This window comes from Pleurodeles waltl, chromosome 4_1, assembly GCF_031143425.1.
Source record: "Pleurodeles waltl isolate 20211129_DDA chromosome 4_1, aPleWal1.hap1.20221129, whole genome shotgun sequence".
Classification (NCBI taxonomy): domain Eukaryota; kingdom Metazoa; phylum Chordata; class Amphibia; order Caudata; family Salamandridae; genus Pleurodeles; species Pleurodeles waltl.
Genome location: NC_090442.1, coordinates 882,080,149 through 882,106,030, shown reverse-complemented (window position 1 = coordinate 882,106,030; position 25,882 = coordinate 882,080,149). Strand labels below are relative to the sequence as shown.

The 25,882-nt window shown below is 43.6% G+C and overlaps 1 protein-coding gene across 1 annotated transcript in view; it reads right to left on the bottom strand.

Annotated features, from left to right (window-relative positions):
• Positions 1 to 25,882, bottom strand: part of MOV10L1 (Mov10 like RNA helicase 1) — a 933,047-nt gene that overhangs the window by 871,902 nt on the left and 35,263 nt on the right. Inside the window, exon 2 of the mRNA XM_069227566.1 lies at positions 5,344 to 5,528. Within this exon, the coding sequence (XP_069083667.1) occupies positions 5,344 to 5,528 (185 nt within the window). The remainder of the gene's footprint in view (positions 1 to 5,343; positions 5,529 to 25,882) is intronic.

Below are 25,882 nucleotides of genomic sequence, written 5' to 3'. Positions count from 1 at the left end.
TTGATTTCTGGCCGACTTCTCAATAAAGCAAACCAAAAGAGCAAGCCATCAACACGAAGACTTCATCTTTTCAAGTAAAGCCCGAACATCTGCAGGATCTCTGATACTGAACATAGTGTTGTTCCACATAATCTTCAGAAATGCAGGAAATCTCATTTGAACCATGGCACCAAATGACCTGAGCTCCTGCATATACTTCTCTAACTCCCATTGCCTGTCAAGCGTTACTTTACAAAGGTTTGAGCAGATCTTAAGCGACCAATCGCCCACTGAGAAGATGCCCGCCTTTAGGGCCTCTGATAAGATTTTCTCCTTAATAATATAAGTACCAAAGTTAACAAGAATTTTCCTGGGAGTCTTCCAATCGGGCTTTCTCCTAAAGGGATCGCAGTGGATTCTCTGGATATCTTCTTCCATCTTTAAATGACCCATAGAGGGAAAAAAATTCTTAAACAGCGTCATTACATAAACCTTAATGTTATCCCCTTCCAGCCCTTTGGGGACGTTCAGTAACCTAAGATTATTCCTCCATAGACCATTCTCCAAAGATTCCAGCTTCTCCTGAAGCATCTCGCCCTTACGTGTCAACTGGGAGATATCTTGGGAGTTAGATAGCACTCGGGCCTCCTGCTCCGAAACAACCATCTCCGGCTTACTCATCCTCTCCGCCAGCACATTAAGTTTACATTCCAATGCTGCACAAGATTCTCTCATTTTTGCCTGGTTATTTTCAGATATCTCAAATTTACCCCTAATCTCCTCTGATAGTGATATTAGAAGGTTCTGCACGGCGGAATCCTGGGGGGACGGACCTGGCTCTACTACCTTAATCATTGTAGAGCCGTGTGCTACAGATGAGAATTGTGTTATCTCTTTATCCCCAACATCTTCCCAGAAGGGGGAACAAGAGAGACCGGGGAGGGAGAAGATAACTCAAGACTTTGTAAAGACTGCATCTCAGAACTGCACGTGATCCTTTTTAGAAAAAGGCATAATAGGGGACACCAGGCTACCTGTTCCTGATAGGTGACCTTGAGCACTAGGAGCCTTACAAGGGTCGCCCAGTTTATTGCTGTGCCTGCTCACCACTTTGGCTTCTGACTGCGGGTGAACCAAGGAGCTCCCTTTTTTAGTTTTTATAGCCCCCCCTACCCTTGTTTTTTTTGTTGTTACAAAGCCCCTCCTGACCAAGTACTGTTGCAGCTCCAATAGAACCCTCGCGAGGGGCCCACTACCCCCCCTGGTAAAATGCTGCTGCTTCAATGCCAGTGGTGGGCCTCTACTGACTCCCCGGGCCCTTAACTTCACTGGCGTCATGTACGAGTTCTCTCCTACCGTGCTAGCTGGGGTTCTGCCACAAAGCTGGGTTCTCTTTTCCGCCTCACTCGTCCAAGTGCAGAGAACTGTGGAGATATGGGCCCCCCAGAAGTGGCAGAGGGCAAGCCCACGTCTCCCCTGATGTGAAACCCGAGCAGCCTCTGCCCAGGGCTTAATACTCGGGTGCTGAACCTCAGCGTCTCAGTGCAATTCTTGGCCTCCCCGCGCCACCCTGCAACACACCGGGGGCTAGGACCGCGAGGAAGGCTCATCGGCAGGGCCACAGGCATTCATGCGTAGCGCTAGTGTCTCCAGCTACGCGCGCACCGGCCAGAAACCAGAAGCTCCCGACTGCTGAGCTATGCTTTTCTTTCGTAAAGGAATACGAACCCCCAGTAATGTCCTCTGTCCTGGATATTGAGCAAGGGTTAACAAAGCAGTTAATACAACACTTGATAAAAAATTCCCCCCCTCAAATCTGGTTTCCAATAAAATATGGAACTCATGCACCCTGGTATGCAACAGAATTAGGAACTGAAAAATCCAGTTGTAAAAAGCTGGAGAGGCGATGGTGGCTGACTTACAACTTAATGGACAAGGAGGCTTACCGATTATCCTTAAATAGGTACCATTGCAACATCAAAGAAGTTTGAAAACTTTATATTTCTAATCAACGTAGTCAGGTTCGCAACTCCTCTAACGATGTTTTCAAAGTTCCTAATTCATTTATTAACCCCCATGCAAGTACTCTAAGCTCTCAGGCCTCCGACACTTTGTGTAACTTCCTTGCTAATCAATTTGAGGATAAAATCAATTTGATTTACCAGAGGTTTCCCAACAAAGTGACTTCAGTGCATGTGAAGGGCGTTCCCCATGTATTACCTATTACTTGCTGTGCTAGTCTGGACAAGTGTGTTGCTTTCACTTCTGATCCGATTCAGAAAGTACTCATTTTAGCTAAACCTGGATCTCCCCTTGATCTTGGTCCCCCTAAATTTCAGCACTTTTAGCTAATTAACTTGCCCTGGTGATTTGATATCTTTTTCATATATCTGTCAGCTGTGGTAAACTTCCCCTCACTTGGAAAGTGGCACAGATCATTCCGATCCAAAAGAAAGCTAATTTGGCACCCATCAATCTTGCCAATTACAGACCTATCTCACTACGTTCGCTGTTGGAGAAGCTACTGGAAGGACAATTAACACCAACTTATGGATTACTTAGAGGCTAACCAGCTTCTAGATCCATCTCAGTCTGGATTTCGATCTTTTCATAGCACTGACACATCCCTAGTGGATGTTGGTGACCATATACAATGCTTCCTAGATGACACCATTCCTTCTCTGCTTGTTTTGTTTGACCTATCGGCAGACGTCAACATGGTGTCACACTCTAGGACGCTACACAGGCTGAGAAGATCGGAATCCAGGGTACTGCCTTACAATGGTTTGAGGGTTATCTTACAACACAAACCATCATTTTAAGATCTTAAAAATCCCAACCCTGTTGCTTGATACAGGGAAGCCACAGGGCTCTTGTTTTAGCCCTGCGTTTTTCAAGATCTGTTTTGGCACCCCTTGCAAAGCTTGCTAAACTTTTTGGACTATCATTCGCTGACGATACGCACCTTATTATCTTCTTTGATAACGATCTGCTACAAGCTAAAGTGCGTTATGCATCAGGTCTGAAAGCTATTGCTGCATGGATGACTGAAAAGTTCCTTCAGTTGAATGCTGGAAAACAGAGATCATGCTATTTGGGAAAGTCCAACAGCTATGGGCGGCTGATTGGTGGCCTCCTGAACTAGGCACTTCTCCTGGCCCCAAACATGTTGTTAAGAACCTGGGAATTTACTTGGACCAATCCCTCACAAAAAAAAAAAAAAAAAAAAAAAAGGTCTGAAACACAGTTGGGACTTGCTTCCACTCGATGCAGCTGCTGAGAAGAGTTTTCCCGCTTCTTGTCGTAAACCACCTCTATTACGGGAATGCCCTACTGGCGTCTGCAAACGAGACACTATTATCAGGACTGCAGGTCGTGCAGAACACTGCGGAGCGTCTCATCTGCAATCTTCGAGTGGGGGCTCCATCATCACATCTTTTACACACACTTCACAGGCTGCCTATTCTAAAGAAGATTATCTTTAAGATCTGCTGCTTGACTCACCAATAGGAAAAGGCCCCCAGCTATCTAAAATCAAAACTAACCGCTTACTGTCCAACTAGATCTCTGCGTTCCGGTGACAAAGCTTTGCTCATCATTCCACGGATTAGAAGGTCTAGCTTTTTTTGGGGGGGGGTGGGTGATTCATGTGCGATACAAGTCATATTATATTATATATAACTGCTGTTTCAGATATGCAGGACTGGACCTAGTCCCACCCAGGGCAAAGAAGCGGACTCCATGGGTCAGCTGGTTAACCTACTCTGTGGCTACAGGGGCACAACAAGTCACAAAGGGCCTTTTCCTTTAAGTGCTCAGTTGACCAGTAGCAACTGGACCTTGACAGGACCTTGCTGTTGGCATCTGCCAGGCACCTCAAAGTCTCCAAGTACGTTCTCCTGAGGTCCTGGTGGCCTTAGATGTGTACCTCTATGGTTGTCTTGACACCAAAAGAGTCTGAAAACCTCTCTTGGATTTTCAGTGGGATGTGTCAGAAAAAGTACTTGATTGGCAGTACCACTGCGTCCAAACTAGCCCGGCGCAGAGGTACCTGCAACTCAGAAAAAATGACTAAGCTCCATTCTGCAAGAAATCTTCAAAGCTCCAGATCAGCAGGGGAACAACCTGCTTCAGGTATCCAGCCTTTGCTTCCACGTCAGCAGATACAGTTTCAGTGGCAATGCGGCTGGGAGTCTTTTTCCTCTTAAAAAAAAAAGTCTCATTCAGCATTTGGACTTTAAAAAAAACAAAAAAACAAAAAACCTGTTTTTATTGAAGAAAATACCTTTCAGAAGTGGGACTTAGATTTTTTTTTTTTGTTTTTGACTTGCAGTCTCACCTGGAACAATTCACTTGGTGTATTTGACCCAGGCTTCCTCTTGGTTGGCCTGAAATAGCACCATGTTCCCAGTCTAGACCACAGACTTACACTGATGGTTTACTTTTTCTTGGCTCTTTCACTTAAATCTATCAAATATTTTATGTCTTGGGTACCCTTTATTGGATTTTTTTTGTTTTGGTGTCATTTTGTATTTTACAGTATTCTCTATTTTATCAATTGGAGTGGGACGTTTATTGTGTTATATCTTTGACATTTTAACTGTTTATGTCTATATGCGTTGCATATTTTCTCAAGTTAAGCCCATTTGCTATGTGCCATAACTACAGAGTACACCCGGACCAGCACACAGAACTAGTATATTCAATTTATGTGATCCTTAAGTGGTCCACAGCAATAGCAGCCTTGCAGCAATTTTCAAAAAGTGTTTGTTCACTGCAGCGCCAATTAAATTCAGAGAAGAAATCTTCCAACTGAGCAACATTCATTTAAGTGCACTGGGCACAGCATTTGTAAGACCTGAAAGACTAAACAGTAGATAGAACCCCAGGGAAAGTCTCTCTTCAAACCATTAACACAGAGCTCTTTACACTGTCAGCACGAAAGACAGCTCTCTTCAAACTAGACGAAAAGATGTTTGTTTAAGGCTAAAAGACGCTACAAATTTCAAGGAGGTTTGGGGATGCAGCACTACATGACTAGAAGAATACCAAGCAGGCAAGCTCACTTGTACTGGGCCAGAGTGATATTAACATCCCAATTGTGCTCACCCTTGCTCTGTTTCCAACTTCTTTTCTATTACAGTCTTCTAATGTTGTGTAGATACAAATTCTTTATTGTAGACATATGGACTACATACTCTGTGCATTCTGACAATCTTGTTGCATCTGTGTGCTGTGGCCAACCCAGAAATCCATAAGAAACAACATAATCAAATGACATGCCAAGTAAACAGATCTATTTATCCAATATTTGTATGAAAAAAACATTTTGCTTCGCCGTTAAATGTCCTTTGGAACACCTACCCGAACTGCCTTCCATCCACCTGATTTCGGATCTTCCTCGACAAGAGCATGAACCTTTTGTCCAACACACAAGGAGAGACTGCTCAACACAACTTCAGTAGTGAAATAGATCTGGTCATCAATCATTCCATAATCACCGCAGTATCGTGTCACTACTCCAGATATGTGTTTTGGTTCTGGGCTCTCTGTGAAGAGAGAAATGAGTCTTCAAAATGAGAAAACATAAATGCACATGTGGGTGCCTTTGATGCTTATTACTGTATATGTGGGTACAACCCTGAAGAAAGAATAAAACACTAAGTAATAGAACAAGATATTCCGTTATTAGAAGTAGATACAGTAATATGATTAAGAACTTATTCACAAATTGTGTCAATTTTACAGCCAAACGTAAACTGATAAGCTAGATAACCTCACTGGGGAATTCTCCTTGACCTACCTATCTTACTGATAAATTAGGCTAGATCATCAAAATTGTGGATGATCAAAAGAATCAATCTTCAAACGTGTTTGACTTTTAAAAGGTACTATGTATGTTTTACATGAATAATTAGATATTTATTTTGTTATTATAAAACAATCAATATTTAAATATATGATAGCTAAAATAAATTACAGAGTGGCGGTTGATACTCTGTAGTTATAGTTAGGCCAAAGTTAACATTGGAAATTGATTTTTTTTTGTTTGCTAATACCTTTGGTGCCTTTTGACTAATCTTCATAAACATTTCCATAAAAAAGTTCATTCACCTCAGCTCCTTTCTGGAAAGTTGTGAGGTGATCGTTCAAACGGGGGGGATGGCAGAGGGAAGGTGGGTTGTGGTCCCAAAATGCTAAATTCTGTTTAATTTCTCCATAGGAAAATTGGACAGTGATACCGAAATATGGCTGAACTGAATCACACAAAATTTGGCAGAAAGCTAGAACTTGGTCCAGGAAGACTGCAGATATGAAACCACTCGTGTTTTTTTTTTAGAAATAAAGGTTTAAAAGCTTTGTATATCTAGACCATTGGGCTGAAATTCAACAATCTAAGTCTTTTGATTGGTGGTGCGTCTTTTTTAGAGCAAGCGCTCAGAGTGGCTGGCCCCATTATTAAAAAAAATGTTGCAGTGGCCATTACAGAACTAGGGGACATAGTCCCCAGTCCTAAAAAACTTTTTTTTTAAAACAATATGAGGGCAGGGTAGTGGTGGTGAAACCCCCAGGGGCTGGTACATTTTTTGGAGAGGATGGGGGTGTAGGCTCCCATCCTTGAGCTGATTTCAACCTCAGGGACCCTATCCCCAAGGCCTGTTGTAATTTGAAATAAATAAAAAAAAAGAGACAAAGCAGTGGGGCCACAGGTAGTTTTCCAAATTAGGGGAGGAGGGCATGCAACCCCTCCTCCATGTGACTTAGATCAGGCCTGGGGAGCCCAAACCCTGGGGCCAGATTTAAGCAGTATCCCAGGGATCATATCCCCACAGAAAACACATATTTGCTCCCGCCTGGGTGAAAGCAAAGGAGAATGGTTGTAGCTCTTTCTTTATGTTGTAGAGGGTTGCAAGGAAATGCAGCAGCCACCCAGTTACAATGAAAAAAAACACACACACACACACAGTAAGTCTCCTGGGACATATAATCCATGATCCAGGAGAGCTTACTATATTTTCTAAAGCATTTTAAGTATGAGCTGTATGATCATCAGCTGGAGTGCAAGGCCCTCTTGTTGTTGATTGTATAATTGCACTTTGTAGCCTGAAAAATGTTAAAAGAAAGAAATAAGGCTTTATGAAAAATAAATATATAATCACGTATTTAATATTCATGTTTTCTGAATTTATAGACTGTACATTTTAATATTAATTTCGGAGGACCTGCACCCAACCGTATGCGACAATGGGTTGGCCACCCAAATGGAGTTGCACCCACGACATGGCCACAGTGCCCTAAAGTAACTGTGACTCACGCCCTTGCCATGTACTGGTTATGTTCTCATATATTACATCACTCATTACATGTTCTATGACATCATTGAACACAATCACTGCGAAATATGAAATTAAATCAGTGGATGGCAATATGTGGATGGTAGGGGCACAAGTCAGTTACTCTAGGGTAGAAGTTATAGATACTTGAGATAACTATCCCTGTAGACTTTCAGTGCTTTTGTTTATTTATTTTAACTGACCTTTTTACCCAACTATATTGTCCCTTTAACCTTTGTTCTGAGTGAATTTCTAGTTTTTTTTTTTTAATGCACAGTTAGATATTCTTACTATATATAACTATAAGGCCACATTAAACTATGTTTTTATTTAGTACATACATATTCACTAAAAAACACAAAAGTTACAAGGGCATTATAGTCCGGTTCAGATGTTACATGCACATAACCATAGAAATTCAGCTGTCATAGTAAGAGGTCTTTCAATTAACTATAACTCATGCACTAAGTTATCTATAACTTGCACCCCAGCCATGCACAATTTACTTATCAACAATTGTACTGCCAATCTTACAGTGATATTATCAATGATATCATAGAAGATGTCATGGGTGATGTAATATCTGGGGTAATAAGCAGTACATGGCGAAAGCGCAAGTTATAGCTACCTTAGTCCTGGAGTTATAGTTACTTGAAATAACTAACGATAACACCAAAAATTCGTATGGTTTTGTGCGTGTAAAATCTCAACGCAACTGTAACATCCCTGTAACCTTCGGTTTTTATTTTTAAGGTTTTTTGAATTCTATTTCCTATCTGTAGCATCTCTGTAATCTTTGTTTTTTTTCCACTGAATTTCGAGAGTTTAACATAAAGTAAGATGGCCCACACAATGCACATGTGGAGGGGGTAAGGGTGGCTGAACACAGGGCCTGCCTGGCCTGGCATTGTGCTGCCACACTTAGGCTTGCTGCTCTTGCCCTCTTTCCTCCTTGCCATCCACTGACCAAGTTCATGCCCCTGCACCCTCATTACAGCCCTGTGTGACTGTTGTTCTGCTACTGCCCTTCCCACCTGCCCTGAAATGTTAGCTTGCTGCCCCATCTACCTCTTTCCTACCCTCTAGTTTTCAAGTCCAATAAGTAGCTATAATTAGGACAGTTTCCCTAGGAAAATTGTTTTTTGACTTGCCTATATCTTTGGCACTATTTGTCGAATCTTCACAAACGCTTCCAAACAAAGTGCCCTCTAGCATCTTGTTGTGCATGAGAAGTTTCAGGATGATCTGTCAGGCGGGTGATATTTTCCATGAACAAAAATAAAAAAGGTATTTTACTCACACAAAACCATAGACATTTATAAGTTCTAGTTATGGCTATCCCAAGTAACTCACTTGTGCCCTAAGGTAACTATAACTTGTGCCCCGGCCATGCACAGTTATCTCATCAATAATTTTACTGCAAAGGCTATATTGATGTTATCAATGATGTTATAAAAGATGTAATCAGTGATGTAATATCCGGGATAATTAGCAGTGTAAGGCAAGGGTGCGTGTTATAGTGACCTTAGGGCACAAGTTATAGTTACGTGAGATAACTATAACTGCTGAATTTCTATGGTTTGTGCGATTAAAAGGTTAACCTAACTAGATCGTCTCTGTAAGCTTGGACCTCGCTGCCCACCCTCTAAAAGCACCCAACCCCGCACAACACACTGCCTTTGGCAGTGTGTGGCGGTGTGGGACGCAGGGCCTGGCCCCGGGCCTGCTCAATTAATTTTTAGGGATAGGGGAGCTGCACGACTCCCCTCCCCAGTAAGATATTAACTCTGGGGAGCCCATCCCCCAGGGCCAGATACATTTTCATTAGACGAGGAAGGCTGTGTGGCCACACTCCCTGGGTAAATATTGGCCTCTGGGGACCCAAATACACGGGCCGGGTCCAGATAATTACTAAAAAGGAAGAGGGTGGCAGCAAGGCCCCCTACCTGGGCTTAATTTGGCCCCAGGGACCCCATCCCCCAGGGCTAAGCCACTTGTACCTGGATGGCCTCTCCCCACCCAGGACACCCAGTGTGCAATGATGGGTACTGCAGGGGAAGCCTTAAGGCCCCTGCCGGCTCCCTGCCTCCTGCGGAACCGGCATTGCTCCTGCATGTAGGGAGATGCAAAAAATGCAGCTCCCTGTATACAGGAAGAATCCTTCTATGTGTTCCCTGCCCGTATTACAGAGGGCAGGGAAATAGATGAAAACTCCGCTCTCAGCGAGTGGGAGCAGTTTTACAGCTCCCACACGCTGGGAGGGGAGTGTTTCCTCTCGCTTGGCAGGAGCTGTCACAGCTCCAGCCAAGCAAAAGTGGTGTGGTCCCTAGTGCCATTTATGGCTCTAGGAGGGGGTGAGCCGCACATGGGTCAACCCCAGGGAAGTGGTGGTCCCCGAGACACAATATAGGGCTGAGGAGGGAGACCCTTGCAACCCCTCCCAGTTTTACCCATTTTTTAGGCACTGGTCAGATGTCCAGGATCCATGGACCCTTCGCAACCCTAGATACCTATATTTTTAACCTTTAATAACTCAAACTACTAAATGGATTTACACCAAACAAAAAGCACGCTTTCTGGACAAAAAGCTACCTTTCTGCCAAATTTGGTTTAATTCCGTACAGCAGTTGGGGCTTTAGTCGAGTTCAAAATTCACAATACGAGAAAGGTAACCAAGGATATACATTTTATATATGCAAGCACAGCAGACACTATCCTGCAGAACACAACTGCTCAGAATTGCAGTTGTTTTAAATACACTTTGGAAATGTTCATGTCTGTCCTAACACATTTTTATACACCGGCAAAAGTAACACAATAGGAACAAACTGCTCGAGCAAGTTAAGAAATAAAAAATATCACAGAATAACAGAGGTTGCATAAAAGTTCATCAGTCAGCTTCATAAGTCACATTTATATTCATTTGGGATATTTAAGAAAACATGTTTTACTGATAAATCCATAGTAATCAAAATTCCTTGGCTCCTCCTGTATTCAATGCCACTTCTGGGGCTTCACAAATTTGCGGATGCACCTGGATTTATTCTTCATCAATTGTGCTTTAAGACCATCTACCCCCTACCTTGCCTATAAATGGTCAGACCAAGTATGTTATGCTAAGGTTTGAATTACCTGTGAGTTTAGATACAGTGCAAGTCACTCTCATAGGAACAACTGGACAATGTTTAGCTCTAACATACTTCTGAAGGCACTGCCATGCGCGCTTGATGAAAACTACACCGAGATTTGTATGAGCTAATAAGACAAAAACCACTGACACACACCCTGGAACACTCCAACATTGCCATCAGTGTCATATCCACAAAGCTTCCGCTGCCTGGTTGAGGAGCATCCCCAGCATTCCCCTGTACTGGAACGTAGCCTTCTCTGGGTCTTATTGCCTTTGGCCCTTCCCATTTATACCCCCACCCATTCCTCTCCCAACATTTTTTCTCTTTGTCCCAGTAACTCCGTTTCCCATCTTCTCCTTTCTCTGGCCCTTTATTTTCACTTTTCTTAATGGTTTTACGTTTAAATGTTATAGATATTGCTTGTTTTCCAATGGTTGAATTCAATGCATAATCACTTATTTTAGATTTGCAATTATATTCGATACGGACACTACTCCTGATATCTACCAAATTAAAAATTACATATGCATTGTATGGAACACCACTGAAAATACTTCCTTTCAGTCACCTACTTCAGACGACAATAACCAGTTATGAGTAAGTCCTTAGCATACATGACAAATGATGTAGCCAGTCTATTAAGGTTAGTGTTGTCCTTACGTACGCGTTATTTCTGTAATAACAAAGATATTGAAACATGTACTAAATGTGTCGCCAGTGTAGGGAACTGGGTAAACTTCCAAAATGTATTTGCATCTACAATTCAGTCATCATTAATGTTTCTGAAAGAAAGATGGTCCATGCAGCACAAACATTTTGTGAAAACCCCACTTTTGAAACCAACTGTCTTTGAGACCTGAAGAGCCATGCAAGTGCTGACCCCACCATTGCGCTAACATTTGTAAAATTCTCAAAAAGGTAATTACACTGCAGCTTCAGAATGATTTTCTCACATTTAACATGATGAATCATAACGTGTCTCATTTCCAAACGAGACACAGCAGGAAACGGTAATTTGTTGATGCATTGCCTATGGCCCATGAGGCTATGATAATTAGCTAGGACTACCACTGTCCTTGGTGTAGTTAATTTTTCCATCCTGTACCACCATACATCAGAGGGACTTAAAACAGCTGTACAGCTGGGGCAAGGTTGGACCTTGTACATTTACCACTACTAAACTGAATTATGGGCTACAGCAACAATCCCTATGAAGATATAAGACTTATTTGATAGCACAATTTATGATTTCACCTGCAAGCAAGTAAAACATATGAAAATCAAAGAGGATTTAGACTAGACTAACATAGAATCATGTACTGAAGAGTGGATAAAGCAGAGCTGGTGACATTTAAATGCCTCCAAGACCAAAGTAATCTAATGTGCCTCAATGTGCAGTTGGCTGAAGACTTACATTATTTCAGTTATTTGATGTAGATTATTTTTACCAACTTTCACAGGCAAAAATGTTATTGCAGTGGTACCTCACAGCCTTTGTCTTATAATTGACTTTACAGTAAACGCCAGCTTCCCCTTTACTAATAATCTGTACATATGTCCAAAAAAAACCTGACCAAACAGGCAAAAATCACAGTTTGGCGTACTGATACAACCAAGTGATATGCCTAGGGCATGTCCTACCATTTACTGCCCTCTAGTGGAAGAAGACCAATATTAAAATTTCTCTACATACTTTTTCTATGCAGAAAGTAAAAATCTTCAAGGAACCTTCAAGAAAATGCTGCACTTAATCATACTGCCAGGCGCGCAGATGTGGCCAAAACCTCTGCTGTCCAAGCACTTGCAGGCAGTACCAATGGCAGCACATATACTCTTATGCTCTGACACACAACCCTCTAACAATAATTAACCAAGATGAAAAAATCCATCTGTTTAAGGAAGTCCTTGCAGTTGTAGGTACACCAGGAAATATCTAATTGAGCTTATACGTGTTCAACTCAAACCATTATAGCGCGTATTTTGCAACAGAAAGTTGCTATCCATGACTCCTTGATTGAAGAACAGCCAAAACTTAATTCAATGCAAACAATGTGAAGGCTGAGTAGAGATAAAATACACACAAAGTAAGTAATGCAATCTGCAGAAGATGAAAACAACATTTAACACAGGGGAATCAAGTGTTTCAGTGTTCTTTTTCAAGAGTGATGGTGCCAGGATACAATAGTCCGTTGCAAAGTGGAAGATTCCCAAATATGGGGAGATTTGTGACTCTAGATCTATGGTGCCACTGGCCAGGGAAACAGTTATCAGAAACGATAAGGAGCAGATAGCTAACTCAAACACATGGACCAAGGGTGTGTGAGAGCACAAAAACAAGAAGACATCAGGTTAGCTTCTTTCAGAATTGTCTTTATTGATTTTATACCACCAACAACACACATCACTATGTTGTCATGCAGAAATTTATCAGTGATATTAATATTGTATATATATTTCGATTATTAGTATAGATATAAACATTGTGACATATCTAGTAAATATATAATGCAGTCTATTATCACAGCTATGAAATAAGAGCAGTGAAAGAGTACTTGTATATGCTTATTAGCCTACTTTAAAGGACTAAAGGCCTGATTACGGACAGGACCTGACCGCCAAATCTTCAGTCCGCCCTCCTCATTTAGAGACCATCAGACCTTAAATATTCCATTGATGAAGCCCCTGTTGGACCAGTTGATGAAATACTTCTACCAGTGGCCCAACAGAATAGGGGCCATTAAGAGGAAGGATATTACACTGCTCCCCATATTTACGGTGGACACAGTAATATTTTCTTTTCCTGGCTGCCCCCGCCAGGAAAAGCCTCCCAGGTTGTGGAGGCATTTTTTTTGTTTGTTTTTTAAAATAAACTCCCACTTCGTAAGTTAGTCTGTAAAAAATAAAAAATAAATGTTTGGTGAACAGCCGTCAAAACCAATGGTGGCCCTCCACCAAACATTAAGTACATCAAAAGGAACCACTGCAACAGCAGATCCATTTAGTGTACAGAGATAACCGCTAGGCCAGCAGTCACCTCTAAATCTGGCATGGAGTAGTCCATCAGAAAAGTGGAGATAATGTCCTCTGTTACCCTGAGGGACACCTCTCCCCACCAATCCTTACATTTCCATAAGAAACATATGCTACACTAGCATTACTGAAATAACTGAAATTGTATACCGTCCCATGCTCCAAATGAGTCAGTAGTCACTTTATTGCATAATACCTAAAATCATTACAAAACAGCATAAACAAATAAAATAAATACTTCAAATTAAAATGACCAGATACAATAAAAGGGTGCCCACCGTTAGAAAAAAAGTGGACACAAAACATGTTGTACAGGGTACAACATGGTGCTAGGGTGCCATGCTACAGCAGGATCAAAAAGGCATGTACGAATGGTTAAAATACAAATACAAAATGCACCAAGGCTAAAATGTGAACTACAAGATACAAAATGCAAGGTACACCAAGACTAAAGTGTCAAGTTCAAAACCAGGACGTTTTGTGCTGTGTGTTACTGTTAGACCTTCAATCTAAGGTTGCTCTCTAAATAAGCATCAAATGTTAGGTAGTGGAAACATTAAAAGGTTAAGCCAACTGCAGCATATTGAACAACCTAACGTTTTGCGGGATAGTACAAATTCCACGGAGACTAAAGTGTCAAATGCAAGGCCACACAGTTATGTGCTAAAGTTTGCTGTAAGACCTGCAATTCCAGAGATCAGTTATTCTATAAAGAGTGAATATAAAATGGCATGGACATTGGTGGTGCAGGCCAGCCGCAGAAATTGGGGCTGCAACCTCAATGGCTGATTGTTCTCTGAAAAAACAGTCCGATCAGCCTACAAATAGCCTACACGATCTCCCATGTCCTTAGTACTTACTGATTAGGACCCTGTTTGCAGGCAGGAGCTGTCCCCTGAGGCACAAAGGTTCCTGCCTAAAACATTTGCCAAAAGCAGGCTAATTCCATCAGAGCCTCCACTGTGTAAAAATATGTCAGCGCCATTTTGCATGTTCTTAGTCAGTGCTGAAGAAATATGGGTCTTAAAGGCATGCACCTCTGTTGTAATAGGCTAGCACAGCAGCATACAATGTGGGCTACTGATTTTGTGTGATACTGACACAGCCTGCATTATATATGAATGTTTTTCAAGGACTTCCAATGGCATCTCTATTCCCATACCAGAAGAGTTAGAAGCGGCATCAGCAATATGTTCCTGAACACTCGGTTTTCAACGCCCGCTTTTAGATATGGTTGACACCGTGCTGCCTCATGTGAGCCCACAAGGCCCTATGCTCCCCAAAATGTATTCACGCAGGAAATGTCTGATTGCATTGAGACCCTCCTCCCCTGAACTTTTAAGGACCTATTCAATAGGACCGTCCTTATGAGGGTATCTGCCAAGAAGGTTGGGGCCAGATTTAAGCTGGCCTGTGCACTCCTCAAGAAGTTGGCTCACTGACTGGTTTTATCAGTAAAGCTTATGTCCAGGGCCCCACGCTGAGACTCTGGTTCCCCTCCAATCACTTGATGGAATTTGATAATATCCTTTTTGCATTCTATGTCTACAGTCATCAAGTCAAATTCCAGGCGAAGCGCAGTGTGCGGTGTGAATCTAGGGATCTGGTATATTTTCTTATAGGCATTTAGGTGCCAGCGCTCAAGTATCGCAGCTAGCCTGCAGGGGCATGCAAGATGGCCACAAGTAATTGTAGGTAATAATTTTGCCTTGATCACTCTCGGAATTGCCTCTGCAGTGACAGATTTTAGCCTGTTGTATAATTAGGAGAGGGCGTAAGTGGTTCTCCCTGCTGTCCCTACAAAACAGGATTTGCCAGTATCTGATATCCAGACCCCAAGGTAGTTGTATTTACCTGCTGACAATCTTCAGAGGACCTAGGTTCCATTGTAGTTGGTGCTTTTTTGTTCTATGACCAAAAAGCGAGACCTTAGTTTTAGCAGCATTTGCCTGCAAGACGTTCTTTGCATTGTATAAATGGAGTATTTCTAAAGCCCTTCTCATCCCAATCAATGTTTGAGTGAGTAGAACCATACTGTTAGCATAATGGACAATGGGAAGGCTTTTTTGCCCCAGTTTGGAGTGAACTACATTCCACTTGATCAGCTCCATATCCAAGTCGGATGTGTCTAGGCTGAACAAGGTGTGGGTACTAACACAGCCTTGCTTTAGACCTCTGCTGGTGTACATTTTTCTGGCAGCATGTGTTTGTGATATCTTAATATGTACCCAAGTGTCTGTGAATAAGGCTGTTATTGTCGTCAACAGCTTTCAGGGTATGCCTCAGTCTGCCAGTTTTTTCCACAGAATGTTACGATTAACTCCATCAAAAGCCCCACTCTAATCTATGAAGCAAGCATGTAGGGGGAAGAAGAGATTTTCAGCCAAATAAGTGAGTGCAACCACATTGTCCATGGTAAAGGAGTTAGGTCTAAATCCGGCCTGGTACACTGATATGTTTTATTTTTCCATTATCCATGCATGATTCACGCTCTTTTAACAGCACTTTAGCAAAAGCCTTGCCGTTGACATCCCACAGGGCTATTAGCTTCCAATTTTCAGGACAATAGACCCCCCCCCCCCCTCTTGTGTATCGGATGCATGATCGAGCCCTTCTATGACTTCAGAACCACAGACAGATATAGGCGTTCATTAAATACATGTGATGGGCCTAAAAGTCCCAGTCTTCTTTAAAGATGCTCCCCGAGAGACCTTTTGGTCGGGGGGGCCATTTTTCCGAATACTCTTGAGAATGGTGTGGCCTCTTCGGTGACCTTCAATAGACCACCATCTTGGCCATCTAATATAGTAAGCAGCATAGACTGGTTGTAAGCTGCTGCGTTGTCTGGATTCACATATACTTTTTACAGATGGCTCTCCCATTCAGTGGCCAGCACAGCACTCTCCTTAAAGGTTACTGACATAGCCCCATAATTACCTGGATTTACTTGGCAGGGGGACAGCATGTATACGTTTCCAGCATTCTTCTGTTTCCTCAAGTTATAGTTTCCTTTTTACTTTCCTATGATCTTTACTGTCTTGATTCATTTTGTCTTCTGTGTAGACGTTCTTCTTTTTCGAAATTGCTGCTCTACCCAGTGGCAGAGCTTTTTGCTCAGCTGATACTTGCTGGACAGTGGAAATAAGTGGGTGCTCCCTTTCTTTGCTCTAGTTTGCGGGTAGCGCAGTCCAGTGCTGGTTAAAGCTGCATGGAGCGCAGTTACCAGAGTACCCCATTGATCCACTGTACAACTTCTCCGCTTTACTAGAGGATTTCCAACGTGGGTACTTCAACAGACAGGCTAGGCCCCATTTGATGCTTTTTGTTAGCGGTCCTAGGCTATGTAGTGTGGGATTCCCACTTGCTGTATATGTCTGATGTGTCATCACACTGAGGTTGATCATTATTAACACAGGATTGTGATTGCCTTCAGTTTGTTTATAGAACCTGGTGGATCAGGCATCTATTCAGCAAGGCCGAGTTTCAAAATATGTAATCCAACTGTGATTTTTTTTTTTTTTTGATTGGTCATGCTCAAATCAAATTCTTTGAGGCAAGTTTCAAGGGAAGTTCCTGCGAAGTCCCTAGGGAATCCCTCTGTTTGGCCCAGTTCTCTGAAATTAAGGTCACTTGCTACCACACACTCATGTTCTGGATGCTCATAAAGGAAGGCCATTACCAAAGCTGTAATGTGCTTAACATTGGCACTCACGTAAAGGATTGATATACAGATTTATAAGTGAGATCGGGGTGGACTAATCGTTGAGTACCAAACTGTGTATGCTCACGGCATTCACCTCCCAGGATGATCGGTCCCATACCTCTACAATCACTTGTAAGTCGTTTCACTTATGTTGCGAGGCCACCTACAGGTCTACCAAACAAGTTTTTCTTTTGTGCTGGAGAATGAGTTATTAAGAACCTTGGAATGGGTAATGGCTCCTGGAAGCACACAATGTCTGCAGAGTTTAGATACTCCAAGGTGGCATTATTCACAGTGAGGGAGGACAAGCCTGCCACATTCCAGCTTATTAGCTTAATGGTGGATCTTGTGGATTTTGCCTTTGTCTTATTTTGGCTAAAGATTCGGCTGCCCCGTTATGCACAGGGGTACGGGGAGCCAAGCCCAGTTTAAGTGGCCTTGATCAATGTATGCTGTAAGGACTTCTGAACTTTGTGAAGCTCCTGTGTCTCTGGCCAGTTGTACTGTAATTCTATTGTCTATTGGCAGGGGGGTAATCCGAGGGGTTACTCACAAAATACTGTTAACTTCCCTGTCTGGCTGCAGCAATTTTTGCTGCTGTGACAGTATATACGGATATCTTTCTTTCTTTAGTCGGCTTACTGATTTATATGCCCCATTTTGTAAATTGCTGGGGTTTTCAAGGATCCTTTCAATAATGCTCTGGTCAGACCACTTTGTTAATTTGGATTCTCTCTCGCTGATCTAAGAGTAAGATTTAAAATTCATCTATAGAAGGTGCCCTGATGTAAGGTTAGAAAGTGAGGGTATGATAAGCTCCAAGTGATTTCAACTATCAGAAGGAGTGACAGTACAGTGACCAAAGACCGCCCAAGCACACAACCTCATGTTTAACTAATCAGACTAGAATAGCTTTTCTTAAGTATGACTAGTCTAGTATCATCTTTATTATCACTGACAAGGACCAGCACTATCTCATCCAATTGCCTCACAATAAGATATATTCTGAGGCTTCTAGCCCACTCCATATGTAGGGCTTTGCATTCTTGCTTGGTCCTTTTTAAGACCATCTGGATCCACTGTTTAATTGGGGGGTGGGGGTGGCCTAGAGAATTCCACCTAAGGCTTGGAGCTCCTTTGCCTAACAATAAGGCAAGGTCTACAGAGTTAGACTCAGCTCTCCTGTTTTTCTGACATTTGAGAAGTTCGAAGAGCAGGCACTAAAGGCTGCACAAGTTACTATAGCCAATGGCAGTAGAGGAAACTTTACACACCTCATTCCGGCAGGCACACATTTAGGGGCAATCTCAGAACATATGTCTTATTTAAGCCTTAACTGCATGACATATGAGGCAGTCAGAAGCAGTTGGAAAGTTATTATGAAAAGCTCTATGCAGAGCATTGAATTTACCTGAAGTCAGAAGTATGTGATGTTTTGTGAGCATATACAAGGATCTTGCTCCACTCCATCTTCCACCCTTCTTTAAAGCCTGTCAGGGGATCCCCACATGAGACTGTATGGCTTTACTAAGCCATGTCATAAGCTTTTTCCAAGTCCTCATAAAACTGGGTACTTGAACTAAAGCATGTGTTTCAGTTTCTGTCTCTGCTGTACGTCACGAAATGTTCAATATGTAAGCCATATTGCTCCATTAAAGAATTGAACAAAGGCCTGTGTCCTCCCAAAGCACTAATAAGTACTTAGAAAGGTGCTGCCTAAAACCAGAAATGTTTTAGTTGAGTGCTAAAAAGGCCACTTTTGATCAGACGACCTGTGATTTGAAGACGTGTGTGTATAGCAATAGATAGTTATGTGCTGTAAACTAGGTCGATTTTTATGAAGGAGAGGCTCTAGGAAGGACGTTTTTCAACATTCATTCTGCTGAGAAAGCCAATCGCAAGTCCCACCCCCGCTAGCTATTTGGTCAGTCAAGCAACAAGAAGCCCACTGAAGTTGCACTTCTAAATAGTAGTGTTCAAAATCAGGAGATTCTAGGCCTCCATTGTTCATTGAAAGCTTGGCTAATAACACCCTATGTCTACCAACATTGCAATTTTCCTGGGAATTTGCGGAGGCAGGTTTGAGAAGTAATACAGCAACCGAGGAAGCATGATCATTTTGACTAGGGCACTTCTTCTAATTGTGACTAAAGGTAGTGATTTCCAAAAGGCAATGTGTGATCCAATCAATTTAGTGGCCTTATCATCTGGGAAATCCAGATTAAAATGATACATGTTGATTCCCAAGTAGCAGAATGTTTTGGGTTCCCATTTAATTGTTTAATTTTCCTTCTTTAGAGTGAGATCGGGACATGGAGTAATCGGCGCGAGCTGACCACTTAACCAAAGACCGATGCCAGATTAAAGTAAGTCTGGAATAATGGGGAAATGTCTTCACTAGCATCCATTAAGTATATGATTAGGCTGTCTTCATATAATAAAATAACATGCAATGTATCAGCCAGAGGGAAACAAAGGTTGCCACCAGTCATTTGAAGTTTAGAAGCTAGTGGCTCAATAGGTAAGGCAAATAAGAGGACAATCGGCACCCCTGAGGATTCCCCCACCCACTCTGAATGATTCAGAGATATGAACCCCCCCGCCCAATCCTACACCTAGCTGTTGGGTTTGTATACAAGTGTTTAATCCAACGGAGCATATAAGGGACAATTCCAAACCTAGGCACAGTACCAAACATATTCCCACCTGAGGGTTTCAAAGGCCTTTTCATGCTAAAACACCAAGCAAGCTGCATATGGCCACGTTAATATTAAGGGAGGTGCTCCTGGCAGTGATTATTTAGTATGAACAGAGGCCTGCAAGACAACCCTCTATGTGGATCTCTACCTGGCTGGGACAAGGAGACTATGAGGCATCCCTAAGTGAGGAGATAACCTACTAAGTTCAGCAGAGTTGTTATAGAGTTAAAATAATTAAGGGCCAGATGTGAGGCACAGGAGTTATAAAATTATATAGATAATCCATCCATGCCTAGTGTTTTACCTAAGGGCAGGTCTCAAAGTGCTTATCAAATTTCTTGAACAGAGATCGGTTCTTCCGTTGCTACTCTATGCTCAGGAGCAATTGCTGGTAATCTCAGTTTCTCCAACAATTCAGATATAGCCTGGGCGGCACCATCTGTTATTGCATTATGCATTCCAGTGTAATATTTATTGAAGACTATGTTGATTTCATGTTGTGTATTGACTACTGTTTTTAGAGAGGAGTGTACAGCAGTGATGGTGGGTCAACATTTTTTCCTGTCTTGACACAGGATCTCACATTGCATCCCCACAGCCCATCAGAACTGTTGCTGTGTGACGCATCCTCTGCACAAGATTCCACAATGGGAATTTAAGGAAAAGTTTTGTTCAGTGGACCTAACTTGGCTCCTTTATCTGGCCCCCGCTCCATCGAGGGAAGCCTCAACTTGCTACTTTGTTCCGTTTTGAAGTGACCACATAACCACAGTTGGTGCTCCGAGCTTCTAAGCACCGTTTTCACTTCTGTCTTTAAAATGGCTTATATCTGGTACTAATAATTGTATTTTTTGTTGTTTTGTTCTCAAATTATTTATTACAATCCACTCTATTTCTCTAATGTGGCGTTTGATATTTTCCTGTGTTGTGCTTCACCTGTTACTGTTTGAAATGCTGAATAAATACTTTACACATTGTCTCGGAGTTAAGCCCGACTGCTTTTGTGCCAAGCTACCAGAGGGTTAAGCATATGTTAATTTGGGGTTTGCTTGTGTTTCACCCTGATAAGAATTGTGGTTGCTCCTTGAGTAGGGTTCCCCCCTCAACCAGTAGCCCAATTTCATAAAACCTCCCTACGGAAGAAACTACAAACTGAAGGTCAAAACAGAGAGGTAAACATGCATTACATCTGAAATAAGCTAATGAAGTTCATACAGTACAATAGTCTTTATTTTCTTTGTGCTGTTGTAGAGAACCTTGGTGCAATACCAGTTTCAGCTACTAAATTCAATTACCATATTCATTTGGTATTGCAGGGCCTTAAAGGACGCAAATATCACAGCAATGAGCAGCAGAAGCAGAAGGTGTAACCTTAGACATTCTTTGCAATAAGACAGCAATACATTTTTATAGAAAATCATCTTCTATTCAAGGCGAAAGATGTAATAGTCGGTTAGAGCCGATGGTTTTTGCTGAAGTTGAGGTTTCACCATCCGATGAGTGATAGAATCAACTTGCCGGTTGTCGTGACAGGGTACAAAGGTGTGATGCAGCAGCAAGCCCAGCACTCCTATCTTCCAGTGGGTGCACAAGTGACGGGGTGACATTCGATCCAGTACGCTATTTACCCAAGCGATGGGTTCCCTACCAAGGGCATAGGCAATCACAGCAGGCCAGATAAGGTTTCAGGCCTATCATTTGCAGCAAAGGATTGCTCAGCCCTTATCTATGTAGTGGAAGTCAAGTAGTTTAGTTATGACTGGTCTTGGCTGTGCACCAAGTCAGGGGTACCAAGCTAAAACATGATGTACCCTTTCTACTGTAAATATTGAAGACCAAATTGATGGGAATACTATTATAAGTAGCTAAGTTTTAATAAAGCTAGTAAGGTTATCCCCTTCACACATTCAGGCATTCCTACTGAGTGATCATCACTACGCTGGGAGTACCTCTTTGACCTACCTGCCAGAAAGGGCACTCACTCAAGTAACTGCAACAGCTGTTTAAGGTCCATTGTTTGTGGTTTAATTGTTCTTAGTCCTCTCTCAGAGATTAATCTGCTCCTCATGCAGTAAGTCCAGGTCAACATCAAATGAATTAAGTTTGGACTCCAGAGAAGGTCTAGCATCTGCAGTGGCTTGTAGTATCATGTTCAACCTATCAGAAGACAGCGTATCAGTCACAGTTATACCTCCAGTTGACAAAACAGGGAAGGCAACTTAAGTCTCAGGGGCAAGCCACATGTGCCTCAGCGGCTACACCAGAAAGAGGGCTTCCTGTATGGCTGGTTTGTATCCATGACTGGACAATGTTGAAGCAACAAATCAAGAATAAAATTCTAACCGCAGACAGTGGGGTGACATAGAGGCAAGAAGTGGCCACCTTGTCCCTGGAGTAGACCTCAGAAGTGCTCCTGACTAGGATAGGCACGAGCAGCAAAGTTCCTTAGAGGATCCAACATCCAAATGCATGTAGGACTCACTCTACTGTGTTGTATACCCTATGTGCAGTTGCTAGACTAACACAAACCCCTTACTAAAAGGAAACAAACGACTAAAGATAATACCATGTCAAAACCAAGGAAAGACAGGCACTAGGAATCTCATGAAGCTGTCACTCCAGCAATATCTAACAATTGCAGCCCTATACCATCCCAGAAACAATACTGGTTGGACATAAGGAAACACTCAACGTAGGGACACAGAGGAGGCCGCCGATGACGTGGAGCATAAACTGGAGATCTTCCCAATACTATTACTTTCAATCCACCTCCAGGACATTCAGCGCCGACGAAGACGAGAACAGCGAGTACCCAGCCTACCACGCAAGAGAGGGAAGGGGACAATGACACACCCACACGGCACACACACCCAACACAGAATGGCTCGCCCACACACAGCAACACCCCTACCCATATACACTCGCGCACACACACACACCCATGTGCACTCACAATACACTCACACACAACCTGAACATACACACACACCACACCCCACACCACCCCACAAAAACACGTCACTCACACATCAAACAACACCACACATAAACATGCCACAACACTCATACCCAGCTACACACAAACTGATCACAAAACCATGGCCAACACAGATACCAGGCAGAAGACGGCATACCAGACACACATATGGCACACAACCACAAGTGCCATCCATACACACACTGGTACCATACCATGATGCCATTGTCCATGCCACTCACTACCCACACCATGAACAACTGGACACACATCACAATCAATTACCCACACACATACCATCCACACCAACGTCCAAACACATTACCACACAAACACCATTGCACACACAAATACAGACAGGGGTAAAGCGGGGAACAGAAGTAATGTTGCCACACATGCACAGATGGGGACAATGATCCACATACCTGTGCACACGAGGCAGCCATAGACAAATGCAGGACAACTTGATCAAAGTTCACCAACTGTGCAGGTTGGCCATATATATTAATGTGAACAACAAAAGGGGAAACAGGAACTATGTACAAAGATGACCATGAGGCCAAACAGTGCCAACAAGACCCCAACTTGACTCCTAACATTACCATGGTTTCCACGGGCAGGGGCATCAATGGGGCAGGCACCTCAGGGTGCAGGGGGAGGGTTTGTAGTGGAAAACCAGGTTAGGAAGGGGAGGCTTGGGCTTCGGCTTGGGAGGGGAAGTCTTGGCCTTAGCCCTGGAAGCAGGGGGAGTGTGTGTAGACCAGTGGGTGGGAGCAGGATTAAGCCTCTTCACAGTTTTCTTCCTGGAGGGGGAAGGGATATGGAAACCAGAAAGAAGGTCCAGTTAGGATTGTGAAATGGAGGGACTGGGTTTGGGGAGGGCACTGGAATGCACAGGGACAAGACGGTGAGGGCCAGGAGGTTCAAATAGGTCAATGCGGGAAAGGAAACGTTTTTTAGGAGAATGTGGAGGGGCTGTGAAAACAGGCGTGGGAGTGGAGGAAGAGGGAGTGGTTGTAGGATGTGTAGGTGTGCTGGATGTGGATGTGGATGCAGGTGGGTGCTCAGTCTGCTTGTGTGGTGGATGACTGTTGGGTGCTTGAATGGGGCGTTTATGTGTTGTGGGAGAGGACAAACAGGCTGTGTTAATAGATGTTGTGGTGGTGTCTGCAGCTCTGGTGTGTGTGCTGCAGGTGTCTGTTATGGTTGTTGTGTTGAGTGCGGGTGTGGTGTCTGGGATGCATGTCTGTGTGACTGTTGTGGAGATTGTGTCAATGGGGGCAGGATCTGGGAGTGAGGATGCAGTGCTTGCAGGTGTGTTTGGTGAGGTCACTGTAAGGGAAGACGGGGGTGAGACAGTGGAGGACGTGGCTGTCATCACGTTTGCATCTGTCTGTTGAGTGTGTGCATATGAGTGGTGTGACTTATGGTGCCCGTGTGCATCCTTGTGTGCCTAGTGTGTTGTTCTTTGTGCATGTTGTTTGGCTTGCGTACTTGGGGTGGGTGAGGGGAGAGGGGTGCTGGATGGGGCACAGGTGGTTGGAGGGGGGACTGAGGTACTAGGGACACTGGCTGCCGTCAAAGAGGAGGCCAGAGCCTGAAACAATCTCTGGAGGCCAGACAAAGCACCGTGAATGCCTTCCAGGTAGACACTGGTTTTCTGCATTTGTGATGCCAGCCTCTGGGTGGCATACACAATGGATGTCTGTCCCACAGAGATGGTTTGCAGGAGGTCAATAGCCTCCTCATTGACAGCAGCAGGGCTGACTGGGGCAGGGTCTGAGGTGCCTGCGGCCAAGGAGCTGCCAACCCTCCTGGGTGAGCGGGCATGGGCAACCCAGTGGGGAGCTACTGGAAGGGCGGTGCTGGTTGGGGGTGGCGGACGAAGATGTCGTTGGAGTGGTCTCAGAGGGGTCCGCCACCACCAGGGAGCTGCCATCAGAGGAGGAATCGGAGTCTGATGTCGCAGTTGTAGTGGGCTCCCCAATGGTGCTCCCCTCTCCCTCCAACCCATTGGTTCCCTCTGTGCCGGTTGACTGTGCCTACTGGGTCCCATGGGCTGTAAAATCCCCACTCACCGGTGCCTCTGCTCCTTCGCCTGATAAGGCTGATGCACACAAGGACACCAAAAAAAAAACAGAGAGGGAGGGGAGACAAAGAAAGGGATGTAGGCTGTGAGGAACTCAACTATGATGCAGGAAGGCACACATGCAGTACACTTCAGTCTCAGACCTCACTTTACCATACCCTTTGCAATACAGTAATGTTCCACTGATAAGGATTACACCTGCCTCTTTGGACTACACTACACGGACAGTGGTGCCCTACAGATTCACTGTACATGTCCTGCAACTTGCACGGAGGCAAACATTTAATGCTCATATGTTTTGAGTACCACTATGTCACTTTGCAAGGCAACAGGAACACTACCTGACTGACTGTTCTACCCAATTTCCACCTCACCTGGGTACACATGCCACATACACAACAAAGTAACGTAACCCGTTCAAGACCTGCATACCCGGACACCTATGAGTCACTGTAACAGCATCCTTTCTCCACATTGCCTACCACCCCCAATACAGTTGGCATGCTAACAGTCTGAGAACTCACCCCCTTGTGCATTCTGTGATGCCTTCAAGCACACATCCAACGTTGGGTTGGCCGCCGCCAGTATGAGGGACATTGGGGGGGTGAGGGTCCGATGTGCACCCCTCACTTGTTGGGAGGCCGTCCCCAGCTGGGCCTCTGCGGTCTTCCGTGCCCAGCATCTCAGGTCCTCCCACCGTTTCATGCAGTGGGTGCTCCACCGGCTGTAGACACCCAGGGTCCGCACGTCCTTGGCGATGGCTCGCCATAACCCCTTCTTCGGATGGGCGCTGAACTGCATGGGAGAGACATAGGAATACAGATTAATGTACACTTACCACATGCATGCTGACATAGGGTCCAATCGCACTGACAGTAGTCCACCATACATTCGATCATCTTCCTACAGGTTCACATTGATGGCCTACTCCACTACTCCT